This window comes from Balaenoptera acutorostrata, chromosome 10 (assembly GCF_949987535.1).
Source record: "Balaenoptera acutorostrata chromosome 10, mBalAcu1.1, whole genome shotgun sequence".
Taxonomy (NCBI): Eukaryota; Metazoa; Chordata; class Mammalia; order Artiodactyla; family Balaenopteridae; genus Balaenoptera; species Balaenoptera acutorostrata.
This window is the reverse complement of record NC_080073.1, coordinates 1,104,238-1,119,586: the sequence shown is the minus strand read 5'-3', so window position 1 is coordinate 1,119,586 and position 15,349 is coordinate 1,104,238. Positions and strand designations below refer to the sequence as shown.

Genomic DNA, 15,349 nt, shown 5'->3' with positions numbered 1-15,349 from the left:
CATTTTGGGATAGGTCCCATGGGGTGGCCAGAGCTGGCCGTCCCCTGTGCAGAGGCCCCCCCCCGGGTGGCATGCAGACCTGGAGGACGGCCCCCTCCCCGAGGCCCGCACTCCTTCTACAGCCCGAGCCTCAAGGGGTTGACCGTGGGCAGTGGGCAGTGTCCTCCTCTCTGGGCTGTTCCTGCCTCCTGGGAGCACCCACGGAGCACAGACTCCTGCTGAGGGCCATCACGCGGCAGGTGCCCCATGGCCTTGGGGCTGCCCCCAGATCCAGGACGGGGTGACACAGCTTGCCTCATCTTGGTGGGATAGGAAGAGGGACGATGGAGCACCAGGCCGGCCCAGCGGGGGAGAGCAGGAGGTGAGCAGGAGGGGGCGTGTCCGAGGGGCTCGGGGTAGATGGGAAGGGAGCACAGGTTGGTCACAGAACTGGGACTCTGAGGGATGGAGATCTCCTGCAGCAGCAGCACCCTGCCCGGGACGGTGCATGGGGGGAGCCCGCGGTGGGGGTGCAGTGCTGGGACCAGCCACAGCAGGGAGCCAACCACCCTGGCCGGAGGGTGTCTGGAGCCTAGGGTGGAGGACAGGGCCGTGACCAGATGGAGGCTGGGTGGGAGCAGCTGCTGCTCGCCCACTCCCTGCACTGTCTTGAGTGTGTGGCTTCCAGCCCAGGGACCAAGGTGGCTGCTCCTGCTCCTGCCACAGCATCCTCATCCCAGCCCACTGGGAGGGAGGAAAGGAAAGGGGCAGGCTGAGCTTTTCAAGGATGAAACCAGAGACCTCATCTGCCGTTTCTGCTCACATCTAGGACCCGGTGGCGTGGCCACGGCTAAATGCAGGGAAGCTGGGAAATGAGCCAGGTGCCCACAGCAGAGGAAGGGCACAGAGGTCAGAGAGACAGCAGGCTGTGCCCAGGAACCAGGCATGCACCTCAGGCTTTCCAGGAGGGGAGACCTGGGCTCAGTATCCACCTGGAAGATGCCAACAGGGTGGGTGAAAGTGAGCTGGAGGTGAGGCAGGGCCCCAGCTGGGGCCGAGGTGGCAGGAGGGGGACCCGGAGACCGACAAGCAGCTACTGTGGAGGCTGGGTGACAACTACCTTGAGGGCCGAGGAATCAGGAGAAGACGAGTGTCCATCTCCAAGACTCCACAGGTAAGAAGGGGCTACACTGTGTGCCCGGAATTGCTCGTGTTGCATCTTCCAGGAAAAACGTTAGTTTGCGCTGAGGTTCAGTGGGCTGAGCCCCACCCCTCTGGGCCCCCTCAGGACCCCATCTGACTCTCACACCAGGCGTGGTGGCTGGCAGTGCTGCTCCCATTTAGACCGATAAGGATGCTGGGGCTCTGACGCGCTCCAGCCCAGGTCCCCGGCCCACGTGCAAGACACCCACTGCCTCCCAGGTGAAGGTGGTGACAACCCAGGTGCAGGGTGCTGATGGGACTCTGAGAACTAAGCCACTGGCAGGGGGGTGGGGGACTGGAGTGCCTGAGGGCAGCTTCCTGGCTCCAGGGCCCCTTCCTTCGGAAGTCCCTGCCTGAGGCTGTGCTTCAGACTTTTACCGAAGTGAGAAACTTTTATGCTAGCAGAACGCTCCAGGAATTAAGGCTGCCCCTGGCAAGAGCACTCCTAACTTTGTGACGGCACCCTCACCCCTCCTCCCTCTGCTGCAGTGAGGCGGACACTATGTAGGAGTTTTCCAGGTAGAGGAGCGAACATATATGCATGCCTTTTTTTTTTTTTTGCAGGTGGGAAGAATATTACAGGATGGGTTAGAAAATACATCTTTGGGTAAGGGCCAGGACTAGGGTGAGGCAAGTGAGGCACTCCCCTCGGGCACACAACTTAAGGGTGCACCAAAAATCTTAGTAATCAAAATAAGCAATATTTTAATGTAATACTTTAGTTTTAAATCAAAATTAATGATAAACCAAATATTGACATTTCGAAACAGGATTCCTGGTTGTCTTTTGCTCCAGTCCCCCAGGACTCAGCAGAGCATGGTCTGTCTGTGGGCCCTGCCCCGCCGGGCAGGCCCTCTTCCGCCCTTACACTCCACTTTATATACAAGCCGTTCTTCTTTTCTGTTTTTGCTTACTCTGTTAACGGTTGGTCTCTTTTTCCCCAATGTGAAAAACGTCGGGATCTTGCGATGGAATAGAATGCACATAATTTTTCCCAGTAAAATGTATGGAAAATTTTTTTGATTCAAGTGTTCACTTAGAAGCAGGCCCTGAGCTGAGGGAAAAACAGTGGCTTCCATCCTCAGCACCCCCTGGACCAATGCGCACCACGGCCAGTGGCCGAGGCGGGTGGAGGGAGCCAGGCCGGGTCCGCTTAGCTGGGGCCCCGCTCTCCAAGATGCAGGCTGGGCTGAGGCCCCACAGTGGTCTGAGCAGCAGCTGGCTCAGTAAGTGAGCTCAGAAGCCCCGCCTTAGCTCATCTGAGGGCAAACACACCTCTGGCCCCGCGAAACCCCCAGGACCACCAAGGGGGAACCCTGTCCCCAAGGGGAGTCTGGTCATCAGAGGGGCTGCCTACTCAGACCCCCAGACGCGGGGCCCTGACCCGAGCTCCCCCCACCCTGTCCCTGGGACACAGGCTCCCACGGTGAATTCAAGCTTTATTGCCCCGCTCGGCCCAGGAAAACATGCGAGGAGGGGCCAGGAGCAGGCGGGATGGGGGAGGGAGGCCCTAAGAGACCGCCCGCCAGGTTTCCCTGAGTGGTGCCCAGCCCCAAGGCCTTGGGGCTGGTTTGTGCTGCAGGAGAGGCCTCATCCCAAGGTGACCCTCCCCGGGGTCCCCAGGCACGGAGGGGAGGGGAGTGCGGCCGAGCCCCTGCCGGCACAGTGATGCCCCAGGCTCACAAGCCACCACGTGTGCAGCCGTCAGCAGTCCAGGCCGATGGACACCAGCAGGTCCTCCAGCACCCGCAGCCGCCGCTCTGCCTGCTCCATGGCGCTGCACGTCTGCACCGTGCTGCCCACGTGGAAGCGGATGTCGTCCACCAGCGGGATGGAGTCCGTCTCCTGCCGGGCTGTCACGGCCGCGGCCTCCTCCCTCACAGCCTCCACGAAGTCCCGCTGCCCCGCCAGCTGTGGACGGGCCGGCTCAGGGCATGCCTGTCGCCCACCCCCAGCCACCCCGGGCCCACGCTCACCTTCTCGAGGACCTTGGCCATGTACTTCGTGCACTGGTCCTCCAGGCGCGCCAGGCCAAACAGCTTGGCCACGCGCCACACGCCCACCACGCTGTCCTCATCCAGCAGCTGGGCCAGGCCACGGCCACACAGCTGCTTCAGGCCTGGCAACAGGTACATGTCGGCCACACGCAGCACGTCATAGGCCAACTCGGGAGGCAGCTGCAACGAGAACGGAGGTGAGGGAGGGCACCCGAGGCTTAAGAATGGGGTCCACAGGCCGAGCTAGGGGCTCACGTTGCAGGCCAGCTCTGCCCTGAGCCCCGCAGCCAGAGCCCAGGTTTCCCACCTGCTGTGGCAGGCACGGCCTCAGAGGACGAGGGAAGCGGGGTGCAACTAACACCCAGTCCAGGCGGGGGCACCTGCTTGGCCGCCACCCCCTTCTCCGGGAGCAGCTATGACAGGGACGCTACAGCCCACTGACCCCTTCTGGGAGGAAGTGTGCTAGCTCTGCCCTGGGCGCTCCCCCTCAGTCGCCGTATTACTACCGTGACCTGCTCGCACACAGGCCGCGCACACCTGCTGCCTCCTCACCTGGGGCAGCTGCCTCGGGGCAGCCAAAGGGCCCTGCAGTGACCCCAACGCACGAGGCCAGGGCTCCCCACTGTGGCAGGAATTCAGGGTGACTGTCCCCGCCCACCCCCTGGCTGGAGAACTTGGGGACCCCAGATGGCTACACTATGTCTCCAAGTGCCAGGTGCTCATGCCATGAGTCTTGTCACTCATTCCTGCCCTGGAACCAGGGTCCCTCCACCTGATAGAAAAGTTCAAACAGGACCCACACTCCAGCCTCATAGAGAACAGGCCTCTCAGAGCCAGTCCAGACCTGGGCGCTCCCTCTAAGCCCCGTGGTGACGTGGCCTGTGTACCTCCCCCCACCCCTGCCCAGTGCACACACCTCGGTGTGGTCGCCATAGATGTAGTACAGCACGTGGGTGAAGATGTCGGGTGAGATGTCGTGCAGGGTGATGGCCAGGAGGCCGCCTGAGGCCTCCAGCTCCTCGTTCTCTCGGAAGTGGTCATCCAGCAGGGCCCGGAAGTAATCACTGCGGCCACAGAAGAAGGCCTGTGGGAGGCTGGGCTCAGGATGGGCCAAGACTTGTGCCTGGAGGAGCTGGCCCAGGGCTTAAGGCAGGGGTGGGGGTCCGGAGGGAAAAAACTTAGTACCTTGTGACAGAGGAAGCTGTAACCGCCCACTCGGAAGCAGACATCAGGACAGCTGCTGAAGCCGTCGCAAGGGAACGGCAGCTCCCCAAGATCACCCTAGCGGGGGACAGGAGAGCAGGTGCCATCAGAGCCGGCAGGAGACGGGAGAGCAGCCGGCCCGGCCAAGAGCCCGTTCTAGCTCAGCCTGGAGGACGACCGCTGCCCCATGTGTTGACTTAGACACAGGACAACTAAAGCAAGCAGGCCAGCTCAGAAAAGGGAAGCAACGGGCTCTAGGTTTAAACCGCAGCCCCATCCCCAGACACGGCCCCTACCCACAAGCCCAGCCCAGGCGGGTGCGCTTACCCGGAGCTCGGGGGGCAGGGCACAGTCGGCCAGCAGGGCCAGGTCCTCCCGCAACCGGGGGTCTGCCTGGGGAGGCTCGATGGTCAGCACCTTCACACATGTGCCTGGCTTGGAAGCCACTGTGGAGGGGAGAACGCAGCTTCAGGGAGCCGGGCGGCCCGCCAGCTGCTGCCTGAAACCCTGGTCCCCGGGCCCCAAAGCCTGGACACGCACACTCACACTTGGCCTCCAGGTCGCCGAGCAGGTCCCACAGCTGGCACTGCTTGGCGAGACGCTCACAGTCACCAACGTGCTCCACACCGACGTCCAGGCAGCCTGGGTATGGGGTGCAGTGCTGGGGGGAGGCTCAGAGCCTGAGGAGGCCCTCAGCTGCCCCGCGGCCGTCCCTCCACCCACCACCCGAGTCTACAGCACCCAGGACAGATGAGAAGGGCTCCTCTGTGGGTGGGAAAAGCCAGCCCAGGAGGCAGCCGGAACCACCCTGCACCCCAGGGGATGAGCCCCAGGAGAGAAAAAGTGGCCCCAAAGCCACGTCTGGGTGTGCCGCAGCCCCTCCCTACCCACACCCAGGGCTCACCTGTGTACAGGTACTGCAGAAGGGCCCCAAAGGCCACGGGGTTGATCTGTAGGCAGAGACCGCAGGGAGACAAGGTCAGAGGCAGCCACTCAACACGAATTCCCTGCTCACCCTCTGCCCTCCCCATCCCCGGGAGGGACGCACCAGAGGGTGCCTGAGGACCACGACACTCTTGCCCTTCCATTTGGTGTCGAGCATGTGTGCGAAGTAGGTGCTGCGAGCCCCCAGGATGCAGCGATGCGCCGGGAAGGACTTCCCGGGCACCAAGAAGACCACGTCGCTGTGGATGCCCTGCTCCAGGAGGCTGGGGGCAGCGGAGGGGGTGCTCAGCAGTGCTGCCCCCCAAGTCTCCCCACTGCCCCTCACCCCGTCCAGCGGGAGAGCCCGCAGCCCCACACAGGCCACGCCACCGCAGACCCCGTGCAGGGCTGTCTCACGCTGTCTCACCGCAGCAGGAAGCGGTAGTAGCAGTCCCGCCGCCGGTAGGAGGCCGTCACCTGCTTGTAGTCACGCAGGGCCCGGCGGATGGCATCACTCTGTGCCCCGTAGAGACAGCGCTCCCCATCGAAGGTGTTGGCCTCGCAGCGGGCTCCTGGAGACAGCAGGGCTGTCCAATCAGCAGGGCCATGGGGCTGCCCACCACAGCTGGGGAGGGGCCTGGGGGAGAGGTGCATCTCCCCCCCCCCCCCCCCCCCCACCTACGGGGCCCGAGTCGCCCTGGGCCTGCTCGCGCCCCAGCATCCTCCCCGCCAGGGCCCAGGCACGCGCCACACACCACACAAAACAGACGGCTTGGAGGCCGGCCCTAATCTATGCACTGGTGGCCTGGGGACACACCCTAGGCAGAAGGGTCCCTGTCCTCACCTAACAGGTTCCTGGGACAGAAAGACATACACAGGTTAGCAAATAACGTCAGGTGCTCTGAGAGAAAGCTAAGCAAGACGAAGGGTGACAGTGGTGGCAGCTGCCACAGGAGAGGCCGTGGAAGGTCCCTGTGGCAGAGACAAGGTGCAGGGGCCTGGAGTGAGTGAGAGCCATGCCGAGACCTGGGAAAGGCCTTCTGAGCCGAAGGAGCAGCAAGTGCAAAGGCCCTGAGGGGCACGCGGAGGGGGAGGGCAGCAGAGGGCTGGCCGGGGCGGGAGGGGGCGCGCCCATCACAGAGCAGCTCAGGGCAGGCCAGGTTCTCTGGCTCACGGGAAACACAGCGGGGAAGCCACTCAGGCCGGGAAGCGGGTCACACTGGCCGTGGGGCATGCCCACTGTGGTAAGTACAACACAGGACAAGGATGGGCAGCCGCAGGGAGATGCTGACCCAGGGCTGGGGAGCCGAGGGCAGAATCGGCTCTGAGGGCAGAGCTAAGGGCACTTGCTGATGGGGTGCTGGACTGAGAGGGGACGCCAGGGCCCCTGGGCACAGCCCGCGTCCACCGCCCCACCCCGCCCTGCCCCGCGCGCTCACCGTTGGCTAGCAGGTAGAGCACCAGCTCTTCATGTCCACAGAGGCAGGCGTAGTACCTGAGGGGGAGGTGGGCGGGGCAGGGGTGCTGTCAGGCCTGCAGGCCCAGCCCGCCCCACCCACCCCCCTGCCCCCTGCCGGCACTCACAAGGGGGTGCTGTCCCACTTGTCCCGCACATTCACCTCCACGTCTCGCTGCTCCAGCAGGTACCTGGGCAGGGGAGGTCAGAGCCTGGGTCAGGATGGGTTTGGGGTCTGGAGAAGAGACCTGCGGAAGGGAAAGGAGGGAAGCCTCCCCCAGGTGAGGGCAGAGACCAGAGCAGGACAGGCATTTAAGGCAAAGGAACCACGAAAGAGTGTGGATGTGGGAGCCCCTGGGCGTCAGAGGCCCCAGAGCTGAAGAGGCTGAGCATCTGGGCTGAAGGCGTATGGGAGGGAGGGAGGAGGAGGGGGTGGGGCCCTGCCTCTGCCCGAACCCTCGGGCTGCATGGGGTGGCAGGTTGGCCTTCCCAGGTCAGGGGGACTGGAGATGGAAAGGACCACCAGGAGACTTGCAGGCGTCCTGGCAGCGTGGAAACGAAAAATGGACAGATTATATAAGGCGGAAGTCAGGAAACAAGGCAGCAGAGGAGACTGGGGTGAGGGGAGACCACCAAGGATGGTGATGGAGGAAACCCACTTCGGGGAGCCGCCCAGATTGGATCTCAGAGTGCACCACACTTTGGGGGCTCCCAACTAACTCCCAGGTGTCACCCGACCCTGGGGAGGAGCCCGGGGAAGCTGCGGGGCTCAGGAAATCCCCGACTGGCCCAGGGGAGGGCGCCAGGGAAGGTCGGGACCAGGGATGGGGCAAGGAAAACAGGTGCCTCATATTCCACATCAGCAGCCCCTCCCTCCCCGTGCGGCCCGCGGAGACGGCGATTGCAGCACCCGGGCTGCGTCAACCGCAATTAGGAGTTCCCGAATCTCCGAGAACCAGAGACTGGTTCCAGGCCACAGGCGTTCCCAGCGCGGGGTCCGCAGCTCATCAGAGAAGTCACGTCGGGGGCGTCCCAGGCCTGCCCCCAGGGTCTGACCTCCGGGCCCTTCTCTTCTCTCTGCCCCTCTCCGCCTCCCCCGGGCGTCCGCGTCGCAGTCCTCCCCTCCGGGACCCCCGGAGTCACGCCAGCACCCGACCCCCGCGCCCCCGCTCGGAGAGCTGCCTGGACCGGGGCGGTCCTGCTTCGGCGCCCGGGCCGCCCCCGTCCCCCACCCCCACCCCCACCCCGGCCAGGCGCTCCGCGGGCGGCCCACTCACACCCTCCCGGGGCCACGGCTCCTCACCGCACTCGGCCCACGTCCCCCTTCCTGCAGCTGGAGAACAGATCGCAGGTATCCATGGCGCGGACGTCCCCGACCCCGGGCAGCGGCGAAGCCCCGCCGAATATAAACACGCCGCGCTGCGCCCCGCCCGCTCCGCAGCGGCGCCTGGCGTCCGGAGGACCGACCCGGGATACGCCCGCCCCGCCCCTCCTCTTAGTCCACCCACCCCCGCTTATCACACACGTTCCGCCACCCGCCCCCCCCCCCCCCCCCCCGCCAACTCCAACCACAGGCGCAAGAACCAGTCGCGCAGGCGGATGCGCGAGGCCCGGCGTGCTCTCCGGGCGGCTTTAATGGGGTCCCGGGGCAGCCCCTCGGGGCCTCGGGTGGGGACGGGGACGGGGCCGAGTTGCGCCGTGAGTCGGGGGAAAGCAGGGACCCCGCGCCGAGGGCCGGGCGGGGCACAGCCCCTCACAGGTGCGTGTCCTCCTCGAATACGTCCGAGTCCTCGGGGTCGCGCTTGCCCCCCATGAGCGCGCTCCAGCCCCCCGGGCCGTTGACGGCGCCGCCGCCGTTCAGGCTGGGCTGCTTCTCCTGCATCTCCGACTGGCTGTCGCTGGCCACGTCCAGCGTGGGGTTGTCGTGGCAGCCGTTCTCCACGAAGCGCAGCTCCTCGCCGTGCGACTGCGGCGGGAGGGGCCGCTGGGAGAGCACGCCGGGCCCCCGCCGCCCCCGCCCCATCCCTTCACCGGTCCTCAGGCCGGCGAAACCGCACGCAGGGGACCCCAGCGGACCCTGATGGACGCAGGCCGCTTCGGCTCTGGTTCCACAGCTCAGCTCCTTTCTTAAAATGACTACTGACCCTTCGCACGGAACAGACCCGTGGCCTCCCTGACACCATCTGATCCCTCCCACCACCACCCACCCCTTCTAAAGGGACTCATGGGAAACAGGAGCCTTGTGCCCTGGCCCCTCCTTTGCGGGGAGCTGCCAGGCTGCTGGAGCCTCCTCTTGACCCCAAGCCAGGGCCTGTCTGGCGAGCCATCCACGGGAGCCCAGGCCTGCAAGGCCACCCGCCCCCCCAGCAGGGACCGCGGCCAGGAGCGGCCCTGCGGGTGCAGCCAACGTCCCACCCCCTGCACCTCCAGCACCTCATGCGAGGCTGGCGCCCCGCAGAGGGCAACTGGGGGCCGGGCCCTGCACTAGCGCCTCACCCGCCGTCACCCCACCGGCAGAGGAGGACACAGAGTCTCAGATGCCTGAGCTTGCTGGGCACCCCTTCCCTCACCGGCACCACCGCGGCCCAGCCCCCTGCCCCACTGGGCCCCACGCTCGCTCACCACGTGTTTCAGCTTGGGCAGCCGGCGCTGCCAGCAGTTATAGAGCAGGCCGAGCACGATGATGATGACGCAGATGGCGCCGATGACCACCAGCACCACAAAGAGCGTCCCGTAGTCGCTGCGCACCTGGCTGGCCCGGGCCTGGCAGCTGCTGGTGGTGGAGTAGTTCTGGATGCCAATCTGGGGGCGGGAGGGGCCCGGTTCCTTAGCCGAGGTCCTAGGGTGCCAGGGCTCCCCAGGGCCCGTGGGGTCGGAGCTCAGGGACGCGGAACAGGCTTGGAGCAAGCTCCCTCAGAGGCCTGGACCTGTGCTCAGCGAGGACCCTGCCCGATCCCCACCCCACCTGCCTGCGGGCGCCTCCATCCCCAGACTCCTCACAAGCCCGCAGTGGCTCTGACCCTGCTGCAGCCGACGTTGGGCCCTAAACCCACCTGCTGGGGGCCCTAACCCCCCACTGAGGTTGGCCCCATGCTGGCAGTCACAATCCACACTGTCCCCACCAACTTGAAAAAGGACAAGAGCAGCTGTGAAGCTCTCTCCTCACATTCTCCACCACACACCGCAAGGAATCGCAAACACAGCTTCTACCTTGGGAGGCAGGGGTGTCCCGGTATCATTATGGCCATTGTGGGCCAGAGAGAGTGCACGGGGGGCTGGGGATGGTCCACGTCCTCGGCCACCTCCAGTCTCCCAGCTTCCTCCCACTTCCCACTGGAGTGGTCACCAATGTCATTTACTGCCCAGCACCCCCCGACACTGCGGGTTGTCTTGAGTGGGCGGCCTTCTCTGGCCAAGTGGCTGCTCTGTCCCCACCGGGTCAGGCAGATGCTCTCCACAATCAGCATCTCGGGTGGAGGAAAGCAGGAAAGGCGAGGTGCCGTCATCAGATGACAGGTGCCAGGGTGAGGGTGCCGTCCACTGGCTCCGGCGCAGAGACCTGGGAGTCCCCCTTTCTAAAGCCAGGTATTAGCTCTTCTTCCTGTGAACCACCTGTGTATTTCCAGTACTTTCTCTATTCACTTTTTAAGTGATCAAGGCTCAGTTTTCCTGCTAGATTCACCACCAATGCACGTGCTAAATCTGCCCACTAATATATGTCCAAAGACCAAGCATGCTTTTCGGCCGAATCAGTCTGAATGAAACGTCCGGTAAAGCCAGAATACCCAGGGGAGGGAAGAAGCAGAAGGGTCTGTAAAAAAGGTTAAACCCAAGTTTCCACCAGCCCCCAAGTGTTTATGAACCCCAAATCTCACAACTGGACCAGCCCCCCATGGCTTCCCAGGTGGTGTAGATACAGCATCACGGTGAAAGGCCTAGGCTCTTGAATCTCTCAGGCCTGGTCCAAAGGCTGGCTCGGCCACGCACTAGCTGTGCCATTTTGGGCAAGTCACCTCCCTGCTCTGGGTTTCAGCTCCCATCTTAAATGGGGCACCTACGGTACTCAACAGGGGGCCTTATTTACTGCTTACAACCCCGCGGTGGTGCTCAGGGCCGAGTGAGAGAACCCAGTCTGGCACTCAGCACACTTACCAAAAAGCCGCAAACCACCACGGAGGCCACCCCCAGCCTGGCGTGGACTAGGTAAGGAGGCGGGACCCACGGGCACGTGTGCCTCAGCTCTGTCAACAAACACTGGAGGGCTCTCGAGGGACTTCCCTGGGGGTCCAGGGGCTAAGACTCCACGCTCCCAATGCAGGGGGCCTGGGTTCGATCCCTGGTTACGAAACTAGATCCCACATGCCACAACTAAGAGTTCACATGCCACAACTAAAGATCCCTCATGCCACAACTAAGACCCGACACAGCCAAATAAATAAATATATAAAAAACAAACTAAAAACACTGCAAGGGGCTTCCCTGGTGGCGCAGTGGTTAAGAATCCGCCTGCCAATGCAGGGAGCATGGGTTCGAGCCCTGGTCCAGGAAGATCCCACATGCCGCGGAGCAACTAAGCCCGTGCGCCGCAACTACTGAGCCTGCACTCTAGAGCCCGCGAGCGACAACTACTGAGCCCGCGTGTCACAACTACTGAAGCATACGCACCTAGAGCCCGTGCTCTGCAACAAGAGAAGCCACGACAATGAGAAGCCGCCGCACCGCAACAGAGAGTAACCCCCGCTCGCCGCAACTAGAGAAAGCCCGCGCACAGCAACGATGACCCAACGCAGCCAAAAATAAATAAATAAATAAATAAAAACAAAAAAACAAATACTGCAGGGCTCTCGAGAACTAAGGGGACTGATAAGGCCCCTGGATTCCAGTGAGTGGACGGGGCCTGGAGGACACGGGCTGTCCTCAAGAAGGGAGGTGAGGAACTGCACTTCCTTCTCTGGGGAAGGTGGATCTGGAGTAGAGGTCGGCCAGCCTGTCTCCTCAGCCCAGGTCCCTGGGGCCAGCCAGGTGTGCGGTGGACTGCCTGGGTCGCCCCCCATCCCCCCCGCCCCGGGGCTCCCGAGCTGGCCCAGTGCCGCGACTCTCAGTGGGGAGTGCCTGGTGACACTTTCTTTTGTGCCTTTCGGAACTGCGCCACGTTCTCCCCACCCACCAGGCTTCTGCACAATTTCCTGGCCAGACGTGGTGCTTCTCCGCCGTCCACCAGAGAACTCCGCTTACCCTCCAGGATCCCCTCGGGGGGGGCCCCTCCCTCTGCGTCCTCTCCTGACCACCTCCCTCCACGGCTTGGGTCTGCGCCTGCTGTCGCATGTCGCACACACCGCAGCTGGTAGCTCCGTGCTCCTCGGGAGCTGGGCCTCAGAGACCGGAGACAGGAGCTGTCCAGAGCTGCTTCAGGCCGCACCCCGCCACGCAGGCCCTCACGCCTCAGGGAAGGCAGCCCCGCCCCAGAGTTTTAGGGGTGCAGGGAGCACGGCCGCGCTCTTACCTCCAGCAGGCTCCTGCGGACGTCGCCCAGCATGGAGAGGACGTCTTGAGTGGGCACCACCCCTGGGGAAACGCACCATCAGTGCAGCCCTGGACGCAGAGGTGCTCGGGCTCCTGACCCTCGGACCCCCTGTCTGAGCCTCCGAGCCTCACTCCCCAGCCTGGAGCCCACGCAGACCATGACCTGCACCTGCTGCCCACCCGCTGGCCCACCTGTGGTGGGTGTGGCTTCCGGCAGCCACACCAACGGCCCCTCCCCCACCACACACAGCACATGGGCCTGCGCCTCCCTCGCGACCAGGGAGTCCAGTTAGGGCTCACCCTGCTCGCCCACCAAGGCCATCAGCAGGCGCTGCTCCTTCTCGCTGGGCTTGCTCAGGGAGATGTGCCAGTCCCCGTGGCGGCCGCTGCCGTGGCGGGGCAGCACCCCCTCCACCAGGGCCAGGAGCTGCAGCCCCCGGTGCCGCCGGAACACCTCCTACGAGCGCAGAGAGAAAGCCCTGCGTTCGGTGAGGGGTGGCGCCCCCCGACCCCAGCCTCTAGGCCTGGGCCCCTCTGACCCGGGAAAGGCCAGCGGGCTGCCCAGAGGGGCTGCTCAGGGAGCTCTGGGGACTGCGGAGGAGGCTGTGAGCCCGGCCTCGGGGGACAGTGGGCACAGAAAGACCCGAGTTCACTTGGTCCCTGCAGGTGTCCAGGTGCCCCCTCCTGCCTTGGCCTCTTGCACTCACGCGGGGCCTGAGCGTCCAGACGTGTCACGTGAGGGACGAGTATGTGGGGGGGGGACAAGAGAGTGCGCGTCAATACGGCCACCAAAACGGGAGGAGAGGCGGGAGGCATCCTCCCCAAACTCCCCTCCGCCTGTCACTGGAGAGACAGGGCTCAAAGCTGGGGAGTCAAGAAAGAGTCTGCAGTAGAGAACAAATGTGTGGACACCGAGGCGGGAAAGCGTGGGGGGGGCGGCGGGGGGTGATGAACTGGGAGACTGGGGTTGACATACATACACTAATATGCATAAGATAGATTAAAAAAAAAAAAGACGTCTGCGTCCTCGCAGGGTGCAGCGGTGACCAGGAGGATTAGCAGAGATGGCCATCATGGTAGAGCCCTGGCAGCAGGGAGGGGCAGGAGAAGGGGAAAGGAGACTTCTTTCCCATCTGACACTCCTGTGCTGCTTAGACTTCCTTCAGCTTGTACACAGGTAATTACACAACTTAACAACAAAAGCGAGAGGCTGGCACTGAACAGGAGCTCGGCGTGGGGCAGGAGGCCTTGCCTCTGGCTCCCGGCCTGTCACGGTCCCTTCCTGGCCCATCTGGGAAGAGGCCCTCCTCGGGTCGGGTCCCCCGACCCCTGGCCCCCAGCAGCCCCTCCCTGCTGTACGTGGGCTCCTGCCTCCAATGCTCCCAGCCGCGGGGCCACGAGCCAGGTGTCTCTGCCCCTGAGACACAGGCGTCTCTCCAGGCCAGCCTTGTGGGCTTTCCTTTCTGCTGGGGCCCAAGCTAAGGAGCGTGGCTGTCATGCTACCAACGTGATGAAGTGCCTTGTTGCCATGGCAAGTGCCCAGTGCAGGCTCTCACAAGCATTAGGCTCAGCAGCCTAAGAGAAGCCTGCTCAGTTCCACGCCTGGGAGAAGGCTGGTACCTGGAGATGGCCCGAGCGAGCGGCTCGGGAAGCCCCAGCTCCTGAAATGGCTGCTACCGTTGGTGTGTGCGCGTGCAGGGGAGGGGCAGCTGTGCCTGAGCCCTCCTTGGGGCGGCGCCTCCCCGTGTGTGTGTGGGCTGCAGCCCTGTGCTCCACCACCTGCGCACACCCCCCATTTTCGGGGTCCAGATGTTTGCCTGGCTTAAGCCCTAGACCCACAAAGTCAGTTCTGGGAGGATCTGATGACTAGGTATTTCATACCATTTATTCTGTAGATGGGAACTGAGTGTCAGTGGCCTGAGGAAAATGCCTTGGCTTTGGAATCAAATATGGATTCAAATCTTGGGTCTGCCATTTATCAGCTCTGTGACCTTTAGCAACATACTGTACCTCTCTGAGCCTCAGTTTCCCCATCTGAAAATGTGGGCATCGCTCCTAAATCCATGGGCTTACTGTGAGGATTGAAAGTACTTATTCAATCATAGGTGCTGGGACAACTGGATATCTCAGCAGAAAAGAATAATCATACCTGGACTCATACTTCACACCATACACCAAAGTCAATTTCAGATGCATTTCAGATCTAAAGCTTTTAGAAACAAGCATGGCCTTGGAGTAGGCAAACATTTCTAAATTGGACCCAAAACCACTAACCATAAACGAAAAAATTGATAAGTTGGAGTATTTTATGATGAAGTTTAAAAAAAATTAAGAACATCCATTTATCAGAGGGTACTATTAAGAGGGTGAAAAGGCACCCCACAGAGTAGGAGAAAACATTTACAATATGTATACGAGACAGAGGTTTCATATCCAGGACATATAAATAATTTACAGACATCAATAAATAAAAAGTCAGATAACCCAGTTGATAAATGAGCAAAAGAGCTGATGAGGCACTTGACAAAAAGAGGCTAAAACACACATGAAAAGTTGTTCAACTTTGTTAATCATCAGGGAAATGCAAGGTAAAACCACAAAGTGATGCCACCACACCACATACCTCGCAAAATGGTTAAAATGAAAAACAACACCGATGGCCGGCAGACATGGCAGCCCCAGAGCACCCAGGCGCTGCCGCAGAGTCACTGGCACGGTCACCGTGGAAAGTCGCTGGACAGCATCCAGTGAAGGTGAACGTACGCGTACACGATGACCCCGCGGCACCACCCGTCGGAATGTGCCCGGGTGCCCGCCCGCCAAAGCGCAGGTCCCAGAACCTCCAGAGCAGCAGATCCACAACACCTGAAACTGAAGCTCCCCAACGTCTGTCACCAGTCAAAGGGATAAAGAGAACGAGCGTGAACACACGGCAACACACGCAACGATACAGGTGAATCTCAAAAGCAGGATGTTGAAGCACAAAAAGCCAGACAGAATATTACACACTCAATGACGCCACTTATGTAAAGTTCAAAAGCATGCAAAATTAATTCATGGCATT

The 15,349-nt window shown here is 62.4% G+C and overlaps 2 protein-coding genes across 11 annotated transcripts in view; both read right to left on the bottom strand.

Moving 5' to 3' along the window:
• Positions 1-1,501: 1,501 nt before the first annotated feature.
• Positions 1,502-8,217, bottom strand: ABTB1 (ankyrin repeat and BTB domain containing 1). 7 transcript variants are annotated; one of them, XM_057554571.1, is made up of 12 exons: positions 8,066-8,217; positions 6,891-6,953; positions 6,746-6,801; positions 5,734-5,878; positions 5,431-5,590; positions 5,287-5,332; positions 4,923-5,024; positions 4,710-4,828; positions 4,365-4,460; positions 4,096-4,263; positions 3,159-3,359; positions 1,502-3,093 (listed from the first exon to the last, which is right to left on the bottom strand). In XM_057554571.1, the coding sequence occupies exons 1-12, from the start codon at positions 8,119-8,121 to the stop codon at positions 2,887-2,889; spliced, it is 1,419 nt and encodes a 472-aa protein (XP_057410554.1). In that variant the 5' UTR covers positions 8,122-8,217; the 3' UTR covers positions 1,502-2,886. The 7 variants fall into 7 exon arrangements, with proteins under 7 accessions (XP_057410554.1, XP_057410556.1, XP_057410559.1 ...); XM_057554573.1 differs by having other exon boundaries at positions 4,929-5,024; XM_057554576.1 differs by having other exon boundaries at positions 5,784-5,878; positions 6,926-6,953; positions 8,066-8,089.
• A 147-nt stretch (positions 8,218-8,364) lies between these two features.
• PODXL2 (podocalyxin like 2) overlaps positions 8,365-15,349 on the bottom strand; it is a 39,876-nt gene continuing 32,891 nt past the window's right edge. For 3 of the 4 annotated variants that reach the window (XM_057554565.1, XM_057554568.1, XM_057554566.1), the window contains 4 exons: positions 12,586-12,742; positions 12,266-12,327; positions 9,385-9,564; positions 8,365-8,728 (listed from right to left, as the gene is read on the bottom strand). In XM_057554565.1, the coding sequence (XP_057410548.1) occupies positions 8,516-8,728; positions 9,385-9,564; positions 12,266-12,327; positions 12,586-12,742 (612 nt within the window). In that variant the 3' untranslated portion in view covers positions 8,365-8,515. The remainder of the gene's footprint in view (positions 8,729-9,384; positions 9,565-12,265; positions 12,328-12,585; positions 12,743-15,349) is intronic. The other variant, XM_057554567.1, reaches the window with a different exon arrangement.